The sequence below is a fragment of the Meles meles genome, chromosome 15 (assembly GCF_922984935.1).
Source record: "Meles meles chromosome 15, mMelMel3.1 paternal haplotype, whole genome shotgun sequence".
Lineage (NCBI taxonomy): Eukaryota > Metazoa > Chordata > Mammalia > Carnivora > Mustelidae > Meles > Meles meles.
The window spans coordinates 7558743-7580292 of NC_060080.1; the positions used below are offsets into that span (position 1 = coordinate 7558743).

At 47.1% G+C, this 21550-nt stretch overlaps 2 protein-coding genes across 5 annotated transcripts in view; one reads left to right on the forward strand and one right to left on the reverse strand.

Moving 5' to 3' along the window:
• The window catches only part of ATP6V1C2 (ATPase H+ transporting V1 subunit C2), a 53290-nt gene extending 52481 nt beyond the window's left edge, over positions 1-809 (forward strand). For all 4 annotated transcript variants that reach the window (XM_045979002.1, XM_045979005.1, XM_045979003.1 and 1 more), the window contains one exon: positions 36-809. In XM_045979002.1, the coding sequence (XP_045834958.1) occupies positions 36-125 (90 nt within the window). In that variant the 3' untranslated portion in view covers positions 126-809. The remainder of the gene's footprint in view (positions 1-35) is intronic.
• On the reverse strand, positions 690-20352 carry PDIA6 (protein disulfide isomerase family A member 6). The gene is made up of 13 exons (XM_045979007.1): positions 20226-20352; positions 14564-14705; positions 10647-10704; positions 9863-9989; positions 8035-8141; positions 6544-6674; positions 6043-6157; positions 5382-5522; positions 4600-4684; positions 4383-4455; positions 3281-3439; positions 1808-1904; positions 690-1220 (listed from the first exon to the last, which is right to left on the reverse strand). The coding sequence occupies exons 1-13, from the start codon at positions 20242-20244 to the stop codon at positions 1152-1154; spliced, it is 1323 nt and encodes a 440-aa protein (XP_045834963.1). The 5' UTR covers positions 20245-20352; the 3' UTR covers positions 690-1151.
• Between the last annotated feature and the right edge of the window lie 1198 nt (positions 20353-21550).

The following is a 21550-nucleotide window of genomic DNA, read 5'->3' on the forward strand; positions in this document are numbered from 1 at the left end:
CTGCATCTACAGCGCCAACGCGCTGTCTTTTGCAGGCGTCCGTGGAGATCCCGGGGCTGCAGCTCAGCACCCAGGACTATTTTCCCTACGTCTATTTCCGCATCGACCTCAGTCTCCTCGACTAGAGCCGCGCGGCCCCAGCGTGCTTTTCCTGTCTTCAGACTCCTACGGACACCTCTTTCTCTTTGCCAGAGGACCCTATGGAATTCACCTTTTAGAGAAATTGCTCACGAAAGTTAGTTACAGTTGTATTTATTTTTTTTAAGTTACAATAAAGAAATGCTCAGTCCTTTGAATGGTCTCTTATCTTCTAACATTACTGGAACTGCACTTTACAGAAACGGGGCCCGCCTCGGAGTCGGTCAGCGGCTGCCGCGTTGGGCCTTCATGGCCATCTTGTGCGGCCCGAGGAAGCATGTCAGATCCCGAGCTGTGTCCTCGGCCGTATTTCCTAACGGTCACTGGGGATGGGCTGAAGACAAAATCCTGGGCATGAAGGGCAGTTCTCAGCTGACTGCCCACTGCTTTTCACCCTTCTTTCTACAAACTCGTTGTACAGGTCACATCTCGCAGCTGGAACTTGGCCTCGCAGGATACATAAGAAATCAGTGTTGCGGCTGGCCTCCAGATGGTGTCCTCTGGGTCACAGGGTTATAGGGAAGGAAGACATCAGGGTCTTCCCTTCGTTATATTAATTTACTGGCTAAACATCAGACTCTGATTTTATGATGTGGACACTAATTTCATACATTTATTGGCATTGTCCAAAATATTATTTTATTTTTTAATGGAAAAAAGCCATTAATATTCAAACGAAAGAATCACATTAAAAAAACTTAATATGTAAGAAACAGCCTCCAAGAACATTCAAGCAGCAGTCAGAGGGAGGGAAAAATGTCAACAGCCCATCAGTTTTCCTCAAAATATTACTGGACAGCATACAACCCAATTCGCTGGCTACCACAATTCATAGAATTTTTCACTGTTCTCTCGAGATGCAAAGGTCACTGGTGCAGTGTTTTCACGTGGCCCAGCAAGTGCTGCTGCTTGGGTAAAAAGGCCACTGGTAGACTCATCTGATTGTGAAGAACGTTCCTTCACTGCTGGGGAACTCTCCCAAAGAAAGCAAACTGAAGTCTGTGCCAAGCCTCTCACAGCTCATCTCTTTCCAAATCGTCCAGCTCCACGTCACTGAGGTCGATGTCGTCTTCCACGGGAAGCTAGAAAACGAAGCCAACGTGAGGCCCTGCAGGCACTGGGGGGTGCGGCAGGGGGAGGGGCTCGGAGCGCCCGGGCTCACCACGGAGCAGTCGTTTCTAGGGATGCCCCGGATCGGAGAGCCCGTTCCGCCCTCACCCAGCTCCTGCGTGAACACCGCCTATTATGTCAGCTGGAAAAGCCGAGAACTTAGGTGGAGCATGAATTTAGCAATTCCCACTTCCTGAACACCGACAGCCATTGAGCTGGTCCTTCGGAGGAAGGGGCGGAAGTGAACTAGAGTAAACACCCGTCCCAAAGCTGTGCCGGTGTCTCAGACACAGTAAATGAGTTCCGGGCTAACTGCTCAGGTTCGGGGTGATGAGTAGGAGGAACCCTCGGTCGCTGTCGAGAATGTCCAGTGCCACATGGCCGTGAAAGGCTGCTGAGGGCAGGACGTCCGCGACACCATGCCAAGGCTTCCTCGAGGTGGAAGGGCCCTGGCTTACCAACAGCAGAGAGGGACAGGGACAGGGAGAGTTCGAAGCGGCTGGACAAGCAGCCCAACGACGAGTCCCGCGGGCACACGCCCCCCTGGCAGGGGACTCACCTCGCCATCCTTGCCGTCCCACGGCTCTCTGGCGCTGATGGGGGGGAAGGCCCCGCCTCCGACCGGTGCCGTAGAGCCCCGCCCGAAGGAGAGCTCCCTGCAGGGGAAGGACCAAAGCGAGTGCACGTGCATGAACAACGCTTTCAGTATCGGTGCTGCCGAAGCGAGCACATCAGGGCTTTTAAAATGGCTCCTTGCCTATAGGTTCCTGCAGAGGCACTTCTCACCTCTTGCTCCTGAACGGTGTTCTCTTTGCAAGCAAGAACAGCAATGCGACCAGGCGTGAAATTACTCAGTCTTGGCATCAGGTAAAACCAGTTATCACCAATAATTAAGAAAAACGTATTTTGCTTAAATACAAAGTAAGCACACAAAAGCTATCCCAGGTGGTGTAGAACATGGGCACAATCCTGACAGTTGCAGACTAGTCACCTCCTCTGCACTCAACAAACAACAACAAACCAGAAAAGAAAAACCAGTTGAAAGGAAGTACGAATAAACCCAAAGCTGGGGTTAGAACCGGTCACTGCCAATCAGTGAGTCCAAGGGCTCAATCTTGTTACTTCTCGCCCTCATGCATTTCCTAAGGGTCTTGACCCTGGAATCAGCTGCTGAAAAAGGATGACATTTTTCTAAGTATAGCTGATCCCAGAACAACACGGGCTAAACTGTGCGAGTCCATTTTCACAGATTTTTCACACTTCAGTAACGTAAACTATTTTCTCTGATTTTCTTAATTGCGTCTTCTTCCGGGGTTCACTTCAGTAAGAATATGGTACGCAATACATAAAGCCTACAAGATACGTGTTAATCAGCTGTTTAGCCGGAGCTTAGTACCAGCTCTACAGGAGTGGAGCGAGACAAGGTCTGGGCTGAAGAGGTTCACCGCTGTGGAAGGCCCAGTTACGAGGGAGACGCATTCACCGAAACGGTGCGGCGCCACTGCCTTCTATCTGGCTGGAAGGTGATGAAGTCAACTTTGGGACGAGCTGAAGAGCAGGGCAGACAGAGGGCTCCGTACTTTGGCTTTGGGAACCCCTTGTGCTGTTTGCCCACTGCTGGAGTCACTTCAGAAGTAAGCTCGTTTCCACAGAAGGACCTTCTAGAGCTAATGGCCAGGAACGGAGGAACGGAAGCCATCCTACCCGAGGTCAGGGCACAGAGCACGCTAGGGTGGGAACGGGTGAGAACGGGCTCCTTCCGGCCCGTGTGAGACTTTTATGAGACTCAGGAAGAGTTCAATGCCAACGGCACAAAACGGCAAGGTGGCCATCGCTCTGCAGAATCCTTCCACAGGAAAGAGGACACAGCTCTTACAGGAAGATGACTTAGAACTCAAACACCTAATTCTACAGAATGCCAAATGCCAAACAACTCCATCTACTGCCTGGTCTGTGCAAACCCAGTTCTGAACCCACACCACCGCAGAATGAAGCCGCAAAATAAAAACAACTCGAGAGAGCAAGAAATTACCTGAGAAACTCGTTAATGCCTTGCTCGCTGAAAGACCCTTTTAGAAGAGCAAATTTCATCTTGCGTGCATTGATGGCTGCCATGGCAGGGTACCCGAACCCTCCGATCCCCAAGGCGCTTTCAAGTTCCGACTGGGCTCCAGCTTCAGTCCACAGCCACCTAGAAAGACAGGTGGGTTTTTAGGGTAAAGATCCCTTTCAAAATAGTTGAAATATAATTAGCAGGTATTAAAAAATGATTACACTCCAATTATTTTATGGAATGAAAGGGATGTAGAAATAAAAGTTTACAAAAATAACGTATTCTAGACATGCTCTTAACTCCAGGTCCTCTCTTAGAAGCCCTGAACTGTACCTCCAGAAGTCCCCCAAATCTGCAAAATTTTCCTCCCGGCCCCTGAAATATCGTCCACTAAACCTGGCAAATTTTCTGTCTGTGTTGCCTGAACTCCTACTAATCACTGGGAGGATTGAGCATGCTCTCTAGGAGTGTCAGTGACTTCTGGCATGTCATTATTCCAGACCTACGAACATGCTCGACTGCGTTTCTTTACTCAACCGCTACAGCGGTAAAGACTAAGGGGTGCCGGAAGGCGCTTTACTGTAGGGCCACGATCCTGGGAACTCGGCACCTGAGCGGGGCAGCAGGGGCAGGAGGCAGGTGGGACGGCAAGAGATATTGAGAACGAGAAGCAAAAACGTTCAACGGGAAGCAGATATACTGTGCCTTAAAAATCTGCCTGTATTTACCCCCACTTGGAAAAGAGTAAGAAAACAACCCTCTACTTCTGCCTTATCTAGCCCTCAAAGCTGTACCAGAGTGCAGGTAGGGGACTCGGTTTTTGCTTGCTAGCTGGGACCCCAACCACCATTTAAAATGACTGCTCTGAGAAGGAGTACACCGTGGCACAGATGAGTGTCTTTTATATAAAGAAGAGTCCTGACTGCTTTTCCTTCTACATGATAATTGTTATTTACCTCTTAAATTAAAAAAAGAAAAAAGCCAGAAACAGGACACATCTGACAGAGAACACAGTGGAAACCCGAAATTCAGCAGCACGAAGCTCTTCCAGACAAATCCTACTGAGATAATAACAACTTACCCCCACATTTTCTTTTTGTATTTGTCTGCCAACTTTAGAAGAACTTCTAAGTACGAGTTTCTGCCAGCAGCTCCTGATTGAAACAGACAGAATTTTTTCAAGGGAAAGAGAAAGGAGTCCGTCACATTCATCAACGGTCACATTCATCAACCGAGCATGCGTTCTCAGAGCCGGGAGCACAGAGCGGAGATGGCGAGGGAGCCTCTGCTCATCGTACCGGTATCCAGGATGTGGGGCAGCACGGCCACGACACAGAGCTGATGCTCCTCACACGTCTTCTTGGCGATGTCCTCACTGATGATCTGTGGGCCCAGAAGACAAGGGCTGGTCGGAAGGCCGCTGACACGAAACCCAGAGGTCAGTGTGACGACGAAGACTTGGCCCCGTCACATTCACTAAAGAGCAAAGCAGTTCACGGGACCGAGTGGCTGCTCCTGAATACGACAGCCTCGGAAGTACTGCAGCACCAGCGACAGCTCTGCTCTGTGAGTGACAAAGCCTGGGTGTGGCCTGGCTCCGACAATCATTAGCTAAACAGACAGAAACGTATTATATATGCACGAGCCCTTGAGGCTCTCTGTGCCTCTGTTTCCTCAGGTAAAGCGGAGCTAAAAGCCTATTTACCTCTAAGCATTCGTGTGGGAACCGAGAGGAACAGACGTAAACGTAGCCGCACGATGCCCACTACGTGCTTAGCCACACCGAACAGCTATTACTTGAAGAACAAGGACAGCGTGACCGGATGCGTTCTGTTTAGAAGCAGCCTGGTACACCTGTCCTCGCGGTGTAACTATTTTAGTGCTAAAAGTTATGAAAACACAACAATTTATGAGACAGATCTTCCCCACTGGGAAGCACAGTGACCCTTCCAAGAGAGCGCTTTAGAAGAGAATGGAAAGAGCTCATCGGAAAAGACAAAACCAGAGTCATCACCGAGGCAGAGTCCCCGCCATCAGACTGGATACGTGCTTCCTAACTCGAGTGATGGAAGTGGTTTACCTCGAGCAGCTCGGGAGGCGGCGCGTTCTCGGAAAACAAATCCAGGGCCCGGGAGACGATGTCGGATCGTGTTCGCCCCCCATCATAATCTACAGGAGACTCTCCCTTCTGAAATATCTTGATTGTAGGAAATCCCCTAATCTATGAAAAAGAAAAGACAAGGCAATCAAATTAACATTTAGTAAGAAATAAAATAATCTCTATGGGTTCTAAAACTACCTTATAGGTCATTTAACAAAACAATGTCCCGGCCTGCATCAGTGATCAGGGATGAGACACAAAGGTCTGTTAATCTGTGGTTTTAACAGTCTGCGGCGCACCAGGCTTAGCCAGGGCTTATTCAAACCTCGCCTGTATACTTCATACAACACATCTGTTCTAGAACAAATGGACCGACTTTGAAAGCAATGCTAGCGACTTGTAGAAGCCTGGGCAAGTTGAATATTCGCACTAAGCACACAGCAGAAATAGTGAGATATTGGATTTAAAAAAAAAAGTCTTGAGTTGGAAGATTTAATAGTTTTAACAAGTCATTTAGTCTCAATACAAATGGCCAAACAGCTGCCCTCCTACCGCACAGGGAGGCTCGGAACGCTGGCTGAAGTAAGAGTTGAAATCATGGTGTGTTTCTGAGAGAAACGAGCGTTACAGGCACACTCACCCCGTATCGGCTGGTGAGGAACTGGTTCGCGGTGGCATCCACAGCGGCGAGCTTCACCTTTCCCTTCGTTTGCTCTTTGACCTCTGTAGCGGCAGCGGCCCATTCTGGCTCGAGGCTACGGAACAATATTCGCACCTTAAAGCGTTTTAACTCTTGGCACAGATACCTGAGTGAGATGTGCATGTCTGCCCAGGCCCGTGGAAGCACCCTCGGACACACGCTGTGCGCGTGTGTGGCATGAAGCGACACACCCTTCCACGTTTCCCTCCCGGGCCTTTTGTCACTGCCCTCCCCAAATCGGGACGTTGGCTCCCTGTTCATCTCCGAACACACGACAGAAGATTCTCTCGGCCCTAATGCCGACGTGTAACCATCACTCAGAGTCCCGAGTTTTTCTGGACATCCTGGGGATTACCTAGGTCTGGGCCGGCTTCCTCGAAGCAATCGAGGTAACCGTACTGAAAGCACCGTGACTCACAGAACTTGGTAGAGAGCGCTTACTTTTTGCAGTGTCCACACCAAGGAGCATAGAATTCAACCATCCAAACATCGTCACTATCAAGGACGTTCTTATCGAAGCTGTCGTCCGTCAGCTCAATCACATCCTTCTTGCCTGAACTTTCACTCCTACCCTGTCACAGGTGACACCGAACATTAAACTAGGCGTGGCCAGAAAGCACATTATTCCTGTTCCAAACAGATTTAACAGTCTCGCCCACATCTTAACAAGGTTTGGGGCTTTTCTTTCAAGTGAAAACTTACTCAGTTTGGGGGCATTCCTTAGTAGTATTTTCGCGTGTCAAGCGGTGTTTACTGTCAATTACAGTCCCTACAGTATAAGCTATCGCACGCAGTTCTATCCTTGCTCGAGGGAACCCCTGCACTGCTCACAGAACTGCCCAGTAACACTACTAGTTCAGACCGGGCACAGCGGCTCCTTCATCCCAGGAGGTTAAATGCACCGCAGCTGCTACCTTCCCATAGACAGAATCCCCATCGCTCCAGAAAGCTAAATATAACATTTAATCCCTTTTCTCCAATGAATTTTCTTTTTTTAAAGTTTTATTTATTTAAGTCCTCTCTACACCCAATGTGGGGCTCAAACTCACAACCCCGAGATCAAGAGTTACCCGCTCCTCCGACTGAACGAGCTAGGTGCCTCCAAAGAACTTTCTTGAGTACCAAAGCTCAGAAGCAGTCAGTTCTGTTTACTGCTACTGGTGCGTGGGCCAAAAGCCATGGAGGTAGGGAGACAACTACGCCCATTACATGCTGGGAGTTTGAAATAAAAGGTAAGAGCCTGGAATCTCTGGGTAACTTCTTCATCTATGTAAGGAGTTAGTTTTACTGGTCTCTTTAAGAGTCAAGGGCCATTTTATCTCTATCTGTAAGAATTTAAGGCCTCTTCACGAGAACATAAGTACATCATGGTTAAATATCCCATCTCCTGCATGGACATCTAAAATACCAATCCATGGAACAAGAACTTCTTTGTCTTCTTCCCTGTCCATTTATACGGGTTTTCCAGGATTTCAGGCTGATTGCCAGATACAGGCCAAGAGATCATTCAAATTTCACCCCTCTTTGCCCAAAGCCCATCTGGTCTCTTTTTTTCTTTCTCCACTTTAGAACTACAAAGGCCATAGGATCCCAGAGCCTGGCTCCCCTGACCTGGAGCTCTTTCTCTGTCTACAGCTCAAACTCTTCCATTTTAGCACGGGGATGCGGAAGCACATCTGTGGCCTGGTTCTTGGCCTACAGCTGTGGCAAGCTGCCCTAGGACTGCCTCTGAGGAGGTCAAACGAACAGGATGGTTGGTTGACTGCCTCTGGCATTGCTGATCTAACCTGTTTTTAACCAAAAATTCTACTACCTACAATAGTAGTGACTTCAAAAAAACAAAACAACAACAAAACCTATCCTCCACAAGAAATCCATATTCTAGCATCAGAATCATTGCACACATCAAAAATTAACATTATACAGCCTTACTTGCTTTCCAGAACTATATCCGCCGCCTCTGCCCCCAAGGCGATCCTTGACGAGCTGGCGGAGGGCACCGAGAGCAGCATCTACGATGGCTTCACCGGTTCTGCCACCTACAGGAAGACACAGGAATATGAGACGGACAGGTGGCGGTGAGCTGTGTGCCTGGAGGACACGACCTCAATCTGTCAGCTTTATGGGATGTCTGAACACACAACAGTACATACGTGTATTTAACACAGGGCCAAGTTCTCCCTATAATGCATTCTGCACTAGACTTTTCACTGGGAAAACCAAATCCCCTTCTTCAGTTTTAGGTTACTAGTGTGAATAAGAACACCCTCCTGTTCACCCATCAATATCATCTACAAACGAGAGAAACTCACAAATGTTTACAGAGTGTGCAACATGGACAGAGATGAGTAAGAAACTTATTATCTAGTTGCAACAGCAGAGAACAAATTACCAACTGAGAAAAGAGAAGAAACTAGTTCTATGATAACGGAGAGAAAAAAAAATACGCACAAAGTAGGATACAAAATATGCTGGAAAGCAGTCCAGGCCTCTTTGTTCTACCCTATTTATGACACAGTTATCTTGGGCCTTTTTTAGGTTCTCTAGCTGAATTTACTCCTAATGTAAGAAATAACAAGCCCTATAACTGAAACTCAATAATGACAACAGCCCTTAGAAATTTCATCAAAAACTGTATTACTCAGGGCGCCTGGGTGGCTCAGTGGGTTAAGCCTCTGCCTTCGGCTCAGGTCATGATCCCAGGGTCTTGGGATAGAGACCCACATCAGGGTCTCTGCTCAGTGGGGAGCCTGCTTCCCTTCCTCTCTCTGCCTGCCTCTCCGCCTACTTGTGATCTCTATCAAATAAATAAATAAAATCTTTAAAAAGATAACAAGAAAACAAAAAACAAACAAACAAAAAACTCTATTACTCAAGAAAAAGTCAGGGGGCTCATAATGGACTCGGAAGTGCGCGGTTGATATAGACCATGAGGTTATCTTCACAGTTTAAAGGCAAAACTCTAACAAAATCTCTGGAAAATTTCATTTTTTTAAAAAAATTAGTTTCGGGGCGCCTGGGTGGCTCAGTGGATTAAGCCGCTGTCTTCAGCTCAGGTCATGATCTCAGGGTCCTGGGATCGAGCCCCGCATCAGGCTCTCTGCTCCGCAGGGAGCCTGCTTCCTCCTCTCTCTCTGCCTGCCTCTCTGCCTACTTGTGATCTCTCTCTCTGTCAAATAAATAAATAAAATCTTTAAAAAAAAAAAAAGTTTCTTATCAAATTGCCAAGGAAGAGAGAAAACTGTGTGAGAACACTTTCAGACCTGACATCAGAAAGCAAATACAGTAAGCAACACTGAGAACATGTTCCAAGTGTGTCGTTCCGTGGCCCTGGCCGACACATCCTCACACGAAGGGCAAGCTGTGCACAGACCACAGCCTTCTGTTCCTTCTCTATCTCCAGAGGCCTCCACCCTCTGAACCAGCACCCTTTCCTCCAATCTACTTGGAAATATACCAAATTAAGAAAGGTACTAACAAGAAAGACAGGGTTTTCTCACTCTAGACCAAGAGCTGATGAACTCTTTGTGAAGGGCCAAACAGCACTAGCTGTTTCAGCTGGGCAGGACTTCCTGTCAGCCGTAGCTACCGGACACGGCCATCTGAGCGTGAAAGCAACTAGACAATAGGTTAACAGGTGTGACTGTGTTTTGAAATACTTTATTTACAAAAACAAACGTGCCTTTGCTCCTCATTTTGACCTACCTGCTCAAATTAGAATTCCAACCAGGGGAATGGAGTCATTAGGAAAAGTCCTTACCCTGATAATCTTCTGGTCTGTTTTTGTTGGAGCCAAAAATCTTAATGGTAGGAAAGCCCTGAACGCCGTACTGGCCTCCGAGAGACTGATGCTTATCTGCGTCAACTGCGCCAACTTTTACAACATCCTGTGAAAACAGAAAAGCATTAGCTACTTTTCTTTCAACTGGAGCAGATTCCACAAAACCCACCATTCGCTTCTTGTAGACTTGGGGACAAGATGGTAAAGGGCAGGGTTAGGTTGACAAACAGAATTAATGAGGGCTCTAGCCTGGACGATCCTTCCTGCATGGAATGATGGGTGAGACGGAAGCCAGCTCTGGGGGGAACTCGGCAGCTCCCAGAATCACCATGATGAAGAATCATCATGTCACTCATCTGGAAGACCGAGTTAACAAAAATAGACAACATAAAAATTAAATGTATGCTATCCCTTCGCTTCCTACATGATTCTGGCACCAGAACAAAGGCTCTGAGCTTCAATATGCAAATGACTTTCCCATCCCACATCAAGCCCAGCTGCATACTGATTTACACATTCACAGGGAACGTGGACGTCTCAGAAACTTACTTTTTTTTTTTTTTTAAAGATTTTATTTATTCATCCGAGAGACAGAGATCACAAGTAGGCAGAGAAGCAGGCAGAGAGAGAGAAAGGGAAGCAGGCTCCCCGCGGAGCAGAGAGCCCGATGTGGGGCTCAATCCCAGGACCCCGGGATCATGACCTGAGCCGAAGGCAGAGGCTTTAACCCACTGAGCCACCCAGGCGCCCCACAGAAACTTACTTTTAATGCAGTTGCTGCTTTCTTCCATTCTGGTGTCAACCTCTGGCAGTGGCCACACCTTTTAGGAGATGAAAACACAAGGCAACAATTAATGTCTTTAATCCCCAATTCAAAAATACTCCACCAGAGCATCTGGGTGGCTCAGTCCACTGAGTGTCTATCTGCCTTTGACTCAGGTCATGATCTCGGTGTCCTGGGATCAAGGCCTGCATCAGGCTCCCTCCTCAGAGGGGGACTGCTTCTCTCTCTCTGCCAGCCATTCCCCTGCTTGTGCGTGCTGTCAAATAAATAAATAAAATCTTAAAAGAAAAAAAAAACAAACTCCACCAGCAGTCTACTGAGTAGCTTGCACAGGGGCGCGTGCTTGCCGGGAGTACATGTACTAATAAAACCTGATCAGTGATGAGAAGGAACTGGCCATTTTAAGTGGCTTTACAATAATCCTTTTTTATATATTAACTTAAAAAGTTTCCAAATTACTGTTTAATCAAATTATATTTAAAGAGTTTAAACTGTCCCCTGTAACTCTACCCTGGGTAGGAACTTTAGCATTTATCTGGTCAAGTGTACCTCAGTGTGTGGTCTGAGTTCTGTAAGGCCAGGCGAAATGCAGATTCTTGGGTGCCATAAAATCAGAATGCCTAGAGAAGGAGTTCAGGAACCCACATTTCAGTAAGATAAGATGGTGATCCTTAAGCCCATTAAGGTTTGATATTCCCTGATCTAATCCAACCTCTTCATTTTATAGATGAGGCCATCAATATTAGAGCCTAAATCTCAATGCTCTTTGGCTCTCACAGCAGCATGCGGAGCTAAAAATGTACATGTAATCCCAAATTTATAAGCCTCGCAAGCTGAAAAGTCCTCGATACCACAAGGTGGGGTTAAAAGGGCAAGAGAGAGCAAGAGAGAGACAGAGACGAGAACACAAGAAAAAACAACTTTAATCTTTTAGGGAACAGTATCTGAAATAAATTATTGTGAAACATAACATATACAGATGAGTGCTTTTAAAAAGTTATATATACACAAACCTGTTATGTTTATACCCTTTATCAAACTTGCAGACATTATATTGTTCATTTTCACGGCTGAGTAACATCCATTGTATGAAGATACCATAACCCGTTTACGCATAGGTGATTATTTTTTGTTTTTTGAAAAAACAAAGTCAAGTCTCCTATCTAGGTTTCTAAAGACCTAATGAGCAAACACAATGTGCCAGGACCATGGGAGCCCTTCACACAGAACTTCTTCGGCACGACACTGAAGACAGGCCTTGTTATCTTCATCTTCCAGATGAGGAGACAGACCTGTCCACTATCACACAGCGGACCGGTGACAGACCTGCTGGACAGGTCTCTGACTCCAGGTCCCACGTTCTTAGTCACGATATACTATCACCTTCCACAGGGGCCCAAGCTTAATCCAATATTTTAGAAGTCAGGACCTTAGGGCACCTGCATGGCTTGGTCATTAAGCATCTGCCTTTGGCCACAGGTCATGATCCAGGGGTCCTGGGATCCAGCCCCACGTCAGGCTTCCTGCTCGACAGGAAGCCTGCTTCTCCCTCTCCTGCTTCCCTGGCTTGTGTTCCCTCTCTCACTGTCTCTCTGTCAAAGAAATAAAATCTTAAAATAAAATAAATAAAAGTCAGGATCTTCTGGGAAATGTCCTGGAATGCTGCTTCTACATACTTCTATCTGATATCCTGCTGTCCACGTGCTCCTGCTTAGAAGTCCAGGAGTCGAAATTTTATAGGACTTTGCGCCTCTTTAATTTCAGCTTATACTATGATAGGACTCAAATCAGAGATTGTCAAGAGCGTACGTTACCTTCAATTTTGATATGAAGCACAGTAAAGACAGATCAAAATGCCTCTAACCCAGGGGTTCCTCACCTGTGGTCCACAGACCCTGAAGGTGTTGGTGGACAAAAATGCAGGGGCTCCAAGAACTTCTAATGGGGGGAACACCTCTATTTTGCTAACTTGTAATGGAAATGAAGGCTTTCCTTCAACAGTGGACATTCACAACACACCTACTCTTAGATCACTGGCACAGCGCTACACTTCTCTTCTAACCTTGCCGATGCTCATCAGTACTTCGGGACCATGGAGTCTACGTGTTAGAGCTGCCCAGATCCTGGTATTTACTGTCCCAGTGAACGAGTACCACACAACCGCATCAAGATTTATTTTAATATTCTGATGTTATTTAGATATTTTAGGTTCCCTACACAGTCCTATATGCCTTATTTTACATGCCAAAGAAGAAAATCTTTATTCTGGAAGGAACTCAAAGCCTTCACCAATCTGCCAAGTCTGAACACAAGAGAAGAAAAACACCTGCTCTAATGAGACCTCCTGTTCCCCAGAACATTAGGAAGCAAAACTGCCACTAACAGTAACCATTAGCTACAGGGTCCAGATCTGGCCTTCTCATGATGCTCTTTAGCTTAGTTTTGGAATGAGGTATATTATCTTTATATAGTAGCTCCCCAAAACAATGTCAGTTACTCATGCCATAAATGATAAAAGAAAAAAAAAAATCTAACTTGTAAAAACTGCATACAAAAGCATTCAACAGAACAGTTTGTACAATTACTATCTGTACATTTACTAATACGAATGAATTAACCCATACAGAATGCTCATTTGGATTTAACAAAAAAAGAGAGGCTTTAAAAAAATAATAAAGGCACTCAGATGAATAGTATTCACAATGTGGCAACATCAAAGTAGAGGGTTTTACCGTAATTTGCTACACTGGACATTAACTGAAATAGTCCATGAGGACTGGTAATGAGTTTCCAAAAGTCAGTTTCATGGTCTTGCAAAGTAAAAAATTAAAGCAATAAAGGAAAATCTTTCATCAGGTATATCCTCAAATGCACCCACTCAACGAAGTAAGAAGAATCTGTAAGAATTTCACTGACTGGGGCACCTGGGTGGCCAGTGGGTTAAAGCCTCTGCCTTCGGCTCAGGTCATGATCCCATGATCCCAGTGTCCTGGGATCGAGCCCCGCATCGGGCTCTCTGCTCAGCAGGGAGCCTGCTTCCCTTCCTCTCTCTGCCTGCCTCTGCCTACTTGTGATCTAATAAGTAAATAAAATCTTAAAAAAAAAAAAAAAAAAAGAATTTCACCGACTACCCCTATGTGAGCATAGGGGGTGCAGCTCACATCTAAAAGGACTTCCTGAGGTCATCTGCAGGGCACAGCTGGCTGGGACCCAGGTCTCCTAAGGGTACTCATGGTCTGGTAGATTACAGAAGTAACAGCCTTGAGCACACTTTGCAGTTTCCATTCATTTGTCTCTACACTTGCCTACTTGCTGGGTTTTTGTTTTGTTTGCATTACAGACTGAACTACATAAATAATTAGTGCAATACTGTATTTTGACTATGTATAATCATGCACCATTAATTTCAACAATAACTGCATCTTTACCCCATATGGGTCCCCATCGCCAGCAATGCATGTAAGGCAAGAGAAGAATTTTAAAATTAAACCAGTTTTTAATGACATATTTCTGGAAGCAACTCTCTTCAAGAAACAGAATGGAATCAGTCACTAGTTCTTCCCTTTCCTGTGCCCAGTATTTTTCAGCATAAACACGTTTCCCTTCCATCAAGATCCCACTTGCCTCATCACTGAGATATACCTTCTTAAAATCAGATGAAGGATTTTCTTTCTTCTTTTTTGCAACACTTAGCTGCTTCAACCGTACTTTTTCGGTGGACTCCATCTCCATGGCCTTTAACTCACACCACTCTAGGGAGTCTCCCACTTCCCTAAATCTTTTAAATAAGCAATGAGCTAGATAAACTAGATGACTGAATAAAATCACACTTTTAAATAATATTTTCTCTAACCTTATGAAGTACCATATATAACCCACAACTACTTTCTACTTACCAGGGAGCATAGAATTCTACAAGCCACAAGCTATCACTCTGAATAACTTCTTGGTTGAAATTTGACGGAGTCAGCTCGATCACATCGTCGCTGGAGGAATAGAGACCATTCGCTGCCAGGAAGAAGGTGCAGCTCATGAGACCTGCGGCGACACAAAGCAAACATGAGTGAGAGGGTTCATGCTCTGGCAGCAAACTTGGCAACGGGAGTCAATAGCCCAAGGTCCTCCCGGGGCAGGGCCCTTCTAACCCGCAGCCCCGGCCCCTGCTTGCTGCCCTTGCAGCCCCTGGAATCTCGCTCCCCCTGATGCAGGGCACAGGACACAACAAGGACACAGAGGCCACACTTTCACCTCTCGAGCTGCAACTGACAAAACATTTCTTACTTCGTGATTATACATGAACATCTTCATTCTTCACAGTCACCCTGGGAGGTAATACTACTACGGCCATTTCATGGGCGAGGACACTGAGAAGCGGGGAGGCCACCCTGTGAGCCTGGGCCGTGCGCACAGCATTCATTTCTTGTGACACGCAGGTGCCGGATTAGCACGCTACCTTTACTACTTTCTTTCGAAGGAAAAATCACTTGCTTCCTCCACTAAACTGGGACTCATCAAGGGCAATAACCGCTTTTATAAATAGTTTTACTTCTGCTGACTCTATTCGTGGCAATCTGTAGGCACTTACAACGTTGTCGGATGAGCTTACAAAGAATTTTCTCGTCCATGTTATAAAGCGAGCATGGAGTCCTGCATTAACAGCACAGTTTAGCCACGCTGTGGACGACATGCATTTTTGCTGGCTACTCTAGGACTTGAAATGTAATTTTTAACAATTATGTAGGAAAACAAGTTCTGAACTGACTTACGAATATCTTAAGAACTCAAAAGTTTTGAATTGGTAGTACTATCCAGGTCCTCCTCCTTTTAAATATATACAGGACTTCCTTGTTTTCCAATTGCACTGCATCTAATACAATATGCTTAATAATGCTTAATAATGGACTATTCTTGACTTTAATATTTTCTCATCTGCTGGCTTTGGGCTGAAAAATAAACTTAATGATATTCGAGAAATTCCTGTTACCTTTTCTTAGCATCTATGAAGACGATCACATAATTTCTTTCTTTTAACCCACCGATGTAACAAACTGTGAAACTGACCTGTCCTCTAGGGCAGCGTGGGCATGCACCATCTTAGTCACATTTTCCTAAGCCTTGTGGACAGAATTTGCAAGACTCGGAACGGAGCTTCGCTGAATAACCCAACGGCGAGTTTCCGCGGGAAGGCGTGTACAGCTAACTGCTCTGCTGCTCATCTTCCATCGTCTACTTGCACAGCGCGGCACTCGGAATCTTCGAATCACTCTCAAATACAGTAGGTCCCTGGGTTTTTCACAGCATCACTAACTATAGAGCAAGGATAATCCCTCTTTGATCAATAAGGAAACAAAGGCACATCCAGTGGCCCATCTGTGGCCTCTGACTTCTATTTCCAAGTTCTTCCTATTTAAACCACCGCTGTCTTTTTACTGCTCAGGTTAAAATGGTTCACCAGGTTGTGGGCCTGAAGGAACAATGTAATGATACTGCTCCAGAATACTGCATCCCAGGGGTACCTGGCTGGCTCAGTCAGCAGAGCAAAGCATGCCACTCTCAGTTTCAGGGATGTGAGTTCATGGCACATGGCATGGAGACTACTTTATTAAGATTTTATTTATGTATTTGACAGAGAGAGAGAGAGAGAGAGAGAGAGCGCGCGCGTGCATGCGCGCACACACAAGCAGGGAGGAGTGGCAAGCAGCGGGAGAAGCAGGCTTCCCGCTCAGCAAGGAGTCTGATGTGGGACTCCATCCCAGGGCCCTGGGATCATGACCTGAGCAGAAGGCAGACCCTTAACTGACTGAGCCACCCAGGTGCCGCTGGAGACTACTTAAAAAAAAAAAAAGAATACTGCAACTGTGTACTTTACTACGGGTGACATAAAAGGTTATCATGCAGGGGGGTATGAACAGATTTGTTTTCTGGAGAGTTTTCTGGCTGCAATGTGGGAGAGTGGTATCACCCAAACCCAGGGAAAGATGGAATGGGCAACAGAGTAAGACACGCTACTGGAAGGTCAAGTAGGAGACTGAAAACTAATCGTGGGACTTGTCCTTTGCCACACGACAGCTGTGGCGGAGTAGTGAAAATACGCAGCCGCCACTCTGCAGAACACTGGAGAGTAGGAGGGAACAAGTTGATGGGAACAACCGGTAAGTCTTTAAAACAAGACTTACTATGAAGAGCACCAGAAGACAAGCAAATGTGGGGTGGAAGGAAGGTTTCTTTTCAAAGACGAGTGATCTGAGCATGAAGGGAAAAAAGATGGGGAGTGAGAGACTAAGAAAAAGTGGAGGAATAATGAAACAAAATGCCTGCAATCAGGAAGGGAGGGCACCAGAGCCAGTGATGGGGGTAGCCTGGGACAGGATGACCTCCTTTCCCACTTCCCGAGGTGGGAAAGGCATGTGGTGGAGATCAGGCCATCCAAAATGCGGCTCTCTTGTCCAATACAGTAGCCACCCGCCACGTGTGGCTGCCCCAACAGGCACTGATGGTATAAAAAACCCACTAAATTCTGAAGACTGGGTAGGGGGGAAAAAAAGCATCTTCTTAGTATTTTTGATATAATGTGCTAAAATGATATTTTATATACACTGGGGAAATATATATTAAAATTAATTTCACCTGTTTTCTTTTTACCTCTTTAAACGAGGCTACTGGAGTATTTAAAACCAGATATAAAGTTTGCATTATTACCTCTAGTGGATTGCACTGCTCATTCATCTTTCTGTTGCTGCAGGAAAGGTTAAAATTTATTTATTTATTTTTTTATTTGACAGAGAGAGATCACAAGTAAACAGAGAGGCAGGCAGAGAGAGAGAGAGGAAAGCAGGCTCGCCGCCGAGCAGAGAGCCCGATGCAGGACTCGATCCCAGGACCCTGAGATCATGACCCGAGCCTAAGGCAGCGGCCTAACCCACTAAGCCACCCAGGCGCCCCTGCAGGAAAGGTTAAGAGGAGTCTGACGTATCAAAGCAAGTAAATTAAGAACCTAAGCAGAGAGAATCTTAATTCTGAACAAGCTTAGAACTTAAGTCTGGTCCTGGAAAATCCTCCATGGAGTTCTACTTTCTAAAGTTTATAATTTTTTGTAAAATCAACACGAACTGACACTTGTTCATTACATTGAGCTCACTGTGGAATTTTCAAAAATGCAAAAGAAAACCCATCAACAGTTCCACTAGAATGGGCGATATTTTGGTGACTATTCTTAGTGACATCTCCATGTAATTCAGAGGTCTAAAACTTTTATTTATATGCGTGTGATCTTACTACACATTCTTTCCATAATTTTTTTCACTCAAAATAAGTTAAAGACATTTCCTATGTAATCATGGATCACCTTCACCCCCTATATAGCCATTCTGAATGACTCTATCACATTGCCAGGCCACCCCAACAGAACTTATTTCCAATTTGTCATTATTAACAGACTAATGCTGAAAATTCTTATACTTGCCTTCTCCCCCAAATAAATACAAATATTTCCTTAAGAGATAATCTTACAGGAGTGATGGGGGAATAGCTAATATTTTGATGTATGTATCTGTCCAACCACTCTCCAGAAACTGACATGTCAACTATGAATAATGCTTAAATGACACTACATACCAGGACTGTCTAAGCCACTAAGATATATTAACTCATTTTGAGAAATCTATGTGGTATGTATCATCATGCCCATTTTTAGACCAGGAAACGGAGCCACAGAAAGGGTAACCTGCCTAAGGCCACCTCATTAGAAAGTGATGGTTATGCAATCCAGATTTTTAACCAAATGCCTGGAGATGGCATTCGTATAATCCCAAGGACGGTCATTAGGTAGATTGTGGCAGGAGAATTGGGTTTTTTTCCCTTCTCCTGTCAATCAGGGACAGCAGGCTGGAGTCACCTGAGGGATGGGCCATGATTTTGACCTCAGGAATGTGCTTCCTTTCCATTCAAAAATGGTCATGACATCAGGGTAACACGGCCTTAGGCTTTTTTTTTTTTTCCTCTAGTAATGTTGCTGGAGTTTTTATTTGTCTTTAAATTTTGCCTGATTCTCACAAGAGCCTCCCCTTTCTTTTAAATGGCTCTCCAGTGGAAATGTCTTGATAACAGAGATTTGAAACCTAAATTCCTTAAAAGGCAGTATAACCTAGTAGGGTCAGACAGAAATTAAGTACTCAGAAAAAACAGTTCAAAAGATGCATAAATTCCAACAGCATGAAAGGAGCGAGTAACTACCCCCTATGAAAACCCTCAAGAAAACAAACAAAAACCCCAGACCACTTAAGATGATAAAGTAGGTCAATCTCCACTAATAAACGTTCTGTTTCTGAGATTCGCATCGCATTTCCACTCACTGATAATGAGCACCAATGGGAAACTGGCATATCCGAGTGTCTAGAATCTATGTGAGCAGATGGTTTGCCATCTGTGGCCCCCCATTATTCCTCCACTGTAGTTAAGGATGGTATAAACCCACATCAGCAACATCTCTGTCCTACACCTGCTAGCAAGAGTACACGATCCCAAAGCGGTCATCTAGAAACCAACAGAGCTCCCCAAAAGGTTGACTACAATTATTCGAATCATGAGTTCATTGACAGAATCACAGACTCTTTCGGAGCGGGCTCTGAATTCACCCGAGAGAAACTAAACAGAGACTGGGATCCTTCCCCCTCCTCTATGTTCTCTCCGCAGTCCTACAGCAAATATTTGTATCTCGCTTACCCTCTTGAGACCTGTATGAACTCATTCATCCTGACAACGGCCCAGAGTGGCAGCACTAGCCCAGAGAGGCTACGCGGCCCGCTCCGGGTCACACAGCTAGCAAAAGCGGGGGCGGGCTGGGGCTCTGCTCTGCAGAGCGTCCCCGTAACGCAGGTGCGAGCGCCTGGGCTGGGTTGGGACCAAGGGGCGCCAGAAAAGGGACGGGATCATCCTCAACCTCCCTCGCCGTCGTTTCTAAAACGGGCATTTACATAATTCATGGAAGTCCGCGTTCCACCGAGTTTTTGAAAGTTCCGCCGCATTAACAGTGCTTCTGGAAGGCCCCGTTCCCTATCGCAGGCAACTCTTCGGTCTGGTTCCAGGGCTGGGTTTTGGTATTTCGGTTCTCATCGGTGGGAATTCCACAGAACAGGTGGTGACCCCGCGGCCGAGCCGCACGCAGGCCGGCGTGAGGGCAGCGGGCCCAGATCAAGGGAGCCCTGACCCTGACCCTCTCAGGTCGCCCCCGGCCGGAGCCTCCGCCAAGGATCAAGGTGCTCCGCGCGACTCCCACGCAGCTCCCGGCCTCGGCCCCCGCCCGGCCCGCCGCCGCCCCTCCGCCCCGGGCTCGCGCCCAGCCCTGGGGCTCCCCGTCCCCGCCGCGCCACGCTCCCCTGGCTGGGCTTCGGGAGCCCCGCCGACGTGCCTCCCCTCCGCACGCGCCCCGAGTCCGGCAGGGCCCCGCACCCTCGCGCCGGCCGGGCCCGCCATCCCCCACCCCGGCTCCGCCTAAGGCCGCACGCCCGCCCCGCCGGGACCTCCCAGGCGGCCTCCCGACACCAGGAAGCCGGCGCCTACCCAGCACCAGGCGAGCCATGCCGAGCGCCCCGGCCGTCGTGCAGTCCCGCCGTCGCCTGAGCTCCGCGCGCCGCGCCCCCGCCGCCCCACGTCCCGCCCTCGGCCTGTGAGGCAGGCGCCGGGCGGCGCGGCGGGGACGGGCCGGAAGGCGCTCGCCAAGCCGTGTCCGCGGCTCATTGGTCCTGGCGGGCTTCGCTCATTCGCATAGCCAATGGGAGGCGGCCGGGTAGAGGTTCCCGGTTTGATTTTTTTTATTGGGGGCGGAGCGAGCGGCGGAGCGAGCGGCGGAAGGAGGGACTTGCTGGGGGCGGGGCGGACCAACCTCTCCTTTCTCCGTGGCCCCCAGCTCTTCCGCACCCCGAACTGGGTTTTCAGCGCTTCCTGTCCCTCCCGTGGAGTCTGGCGTTTGGTCCTTGTTATTTAAGGGTCTTTATTCTCTCCCGGCCTCTAGCGACCCCCTTTTCCGCCCATCACTCATCCCTTGCCCCTCCACTCCCCACCCCTTGTTCTCTTTGTCTGGGGTGGGGGTAACTTTTTTTTAGGCCCTCAGTACATCTAGGAGCTAATTAACATATTAATTTTTGTTTTCTAGTCTTTCTCGTCTACGGGACGAGTATTCAGTCGAACACTTGCTAAGCACGCACTGTATACACTGTAAGTGAACATGTACTTATTTTGTGGAATTACTTTAGAAGTTCCCATGCCCGGGACACCTGACTACAAAACCTTTTCGCTGATAGATCAGGTTCTCTGTGGAAGCCCGCGGGCCTTCAGCCTCAGAGCTCCGCAGTGAGGGGTTCCTTTCTTGCCCTGTGAGGGGCCTTAGCAATGCCATCAGTTGCAAAATTTGCAAAAGTTAAGTATTTTAAGCGTAGTAGACTAAGATCTTTCCCCTCTGATGTCTCGTCCTGTGTTTGGAGTGAACTTGAGCATTTTGGTTTTGTATTAGTAATGGTTTGTTTCTCTGTAGTGCTTCGTGCCTAGGGTAGCTCTGATTCTGGCCAAAGCGTTTAGCATTAAGTGGACTCCAGGAGTGGTGAGGGCCTGTAGGGCTTCCTGGAGGAAGTGGAACTACAGCTGAGTCTGAAAGATTTTCCAGATGAGGAGAAAGTCATCCAGCCATAGGAAGCTAAGGGAGTGAAGAATGCCCAGCAGAAGGAACTGACACCAAAGGAAATATAATGTCAGCCACGACCACATACGAAATTTAAACATTTCTGGCAGCCAGGACACCTGGGTGGCTCAGTGGATCCTGGGATGGAGTCTTACGCCAGGATCTCTGCTCAGCCTCTGCCTGCCTGCTCCCCCTGCTTGTGTTCTCTCTC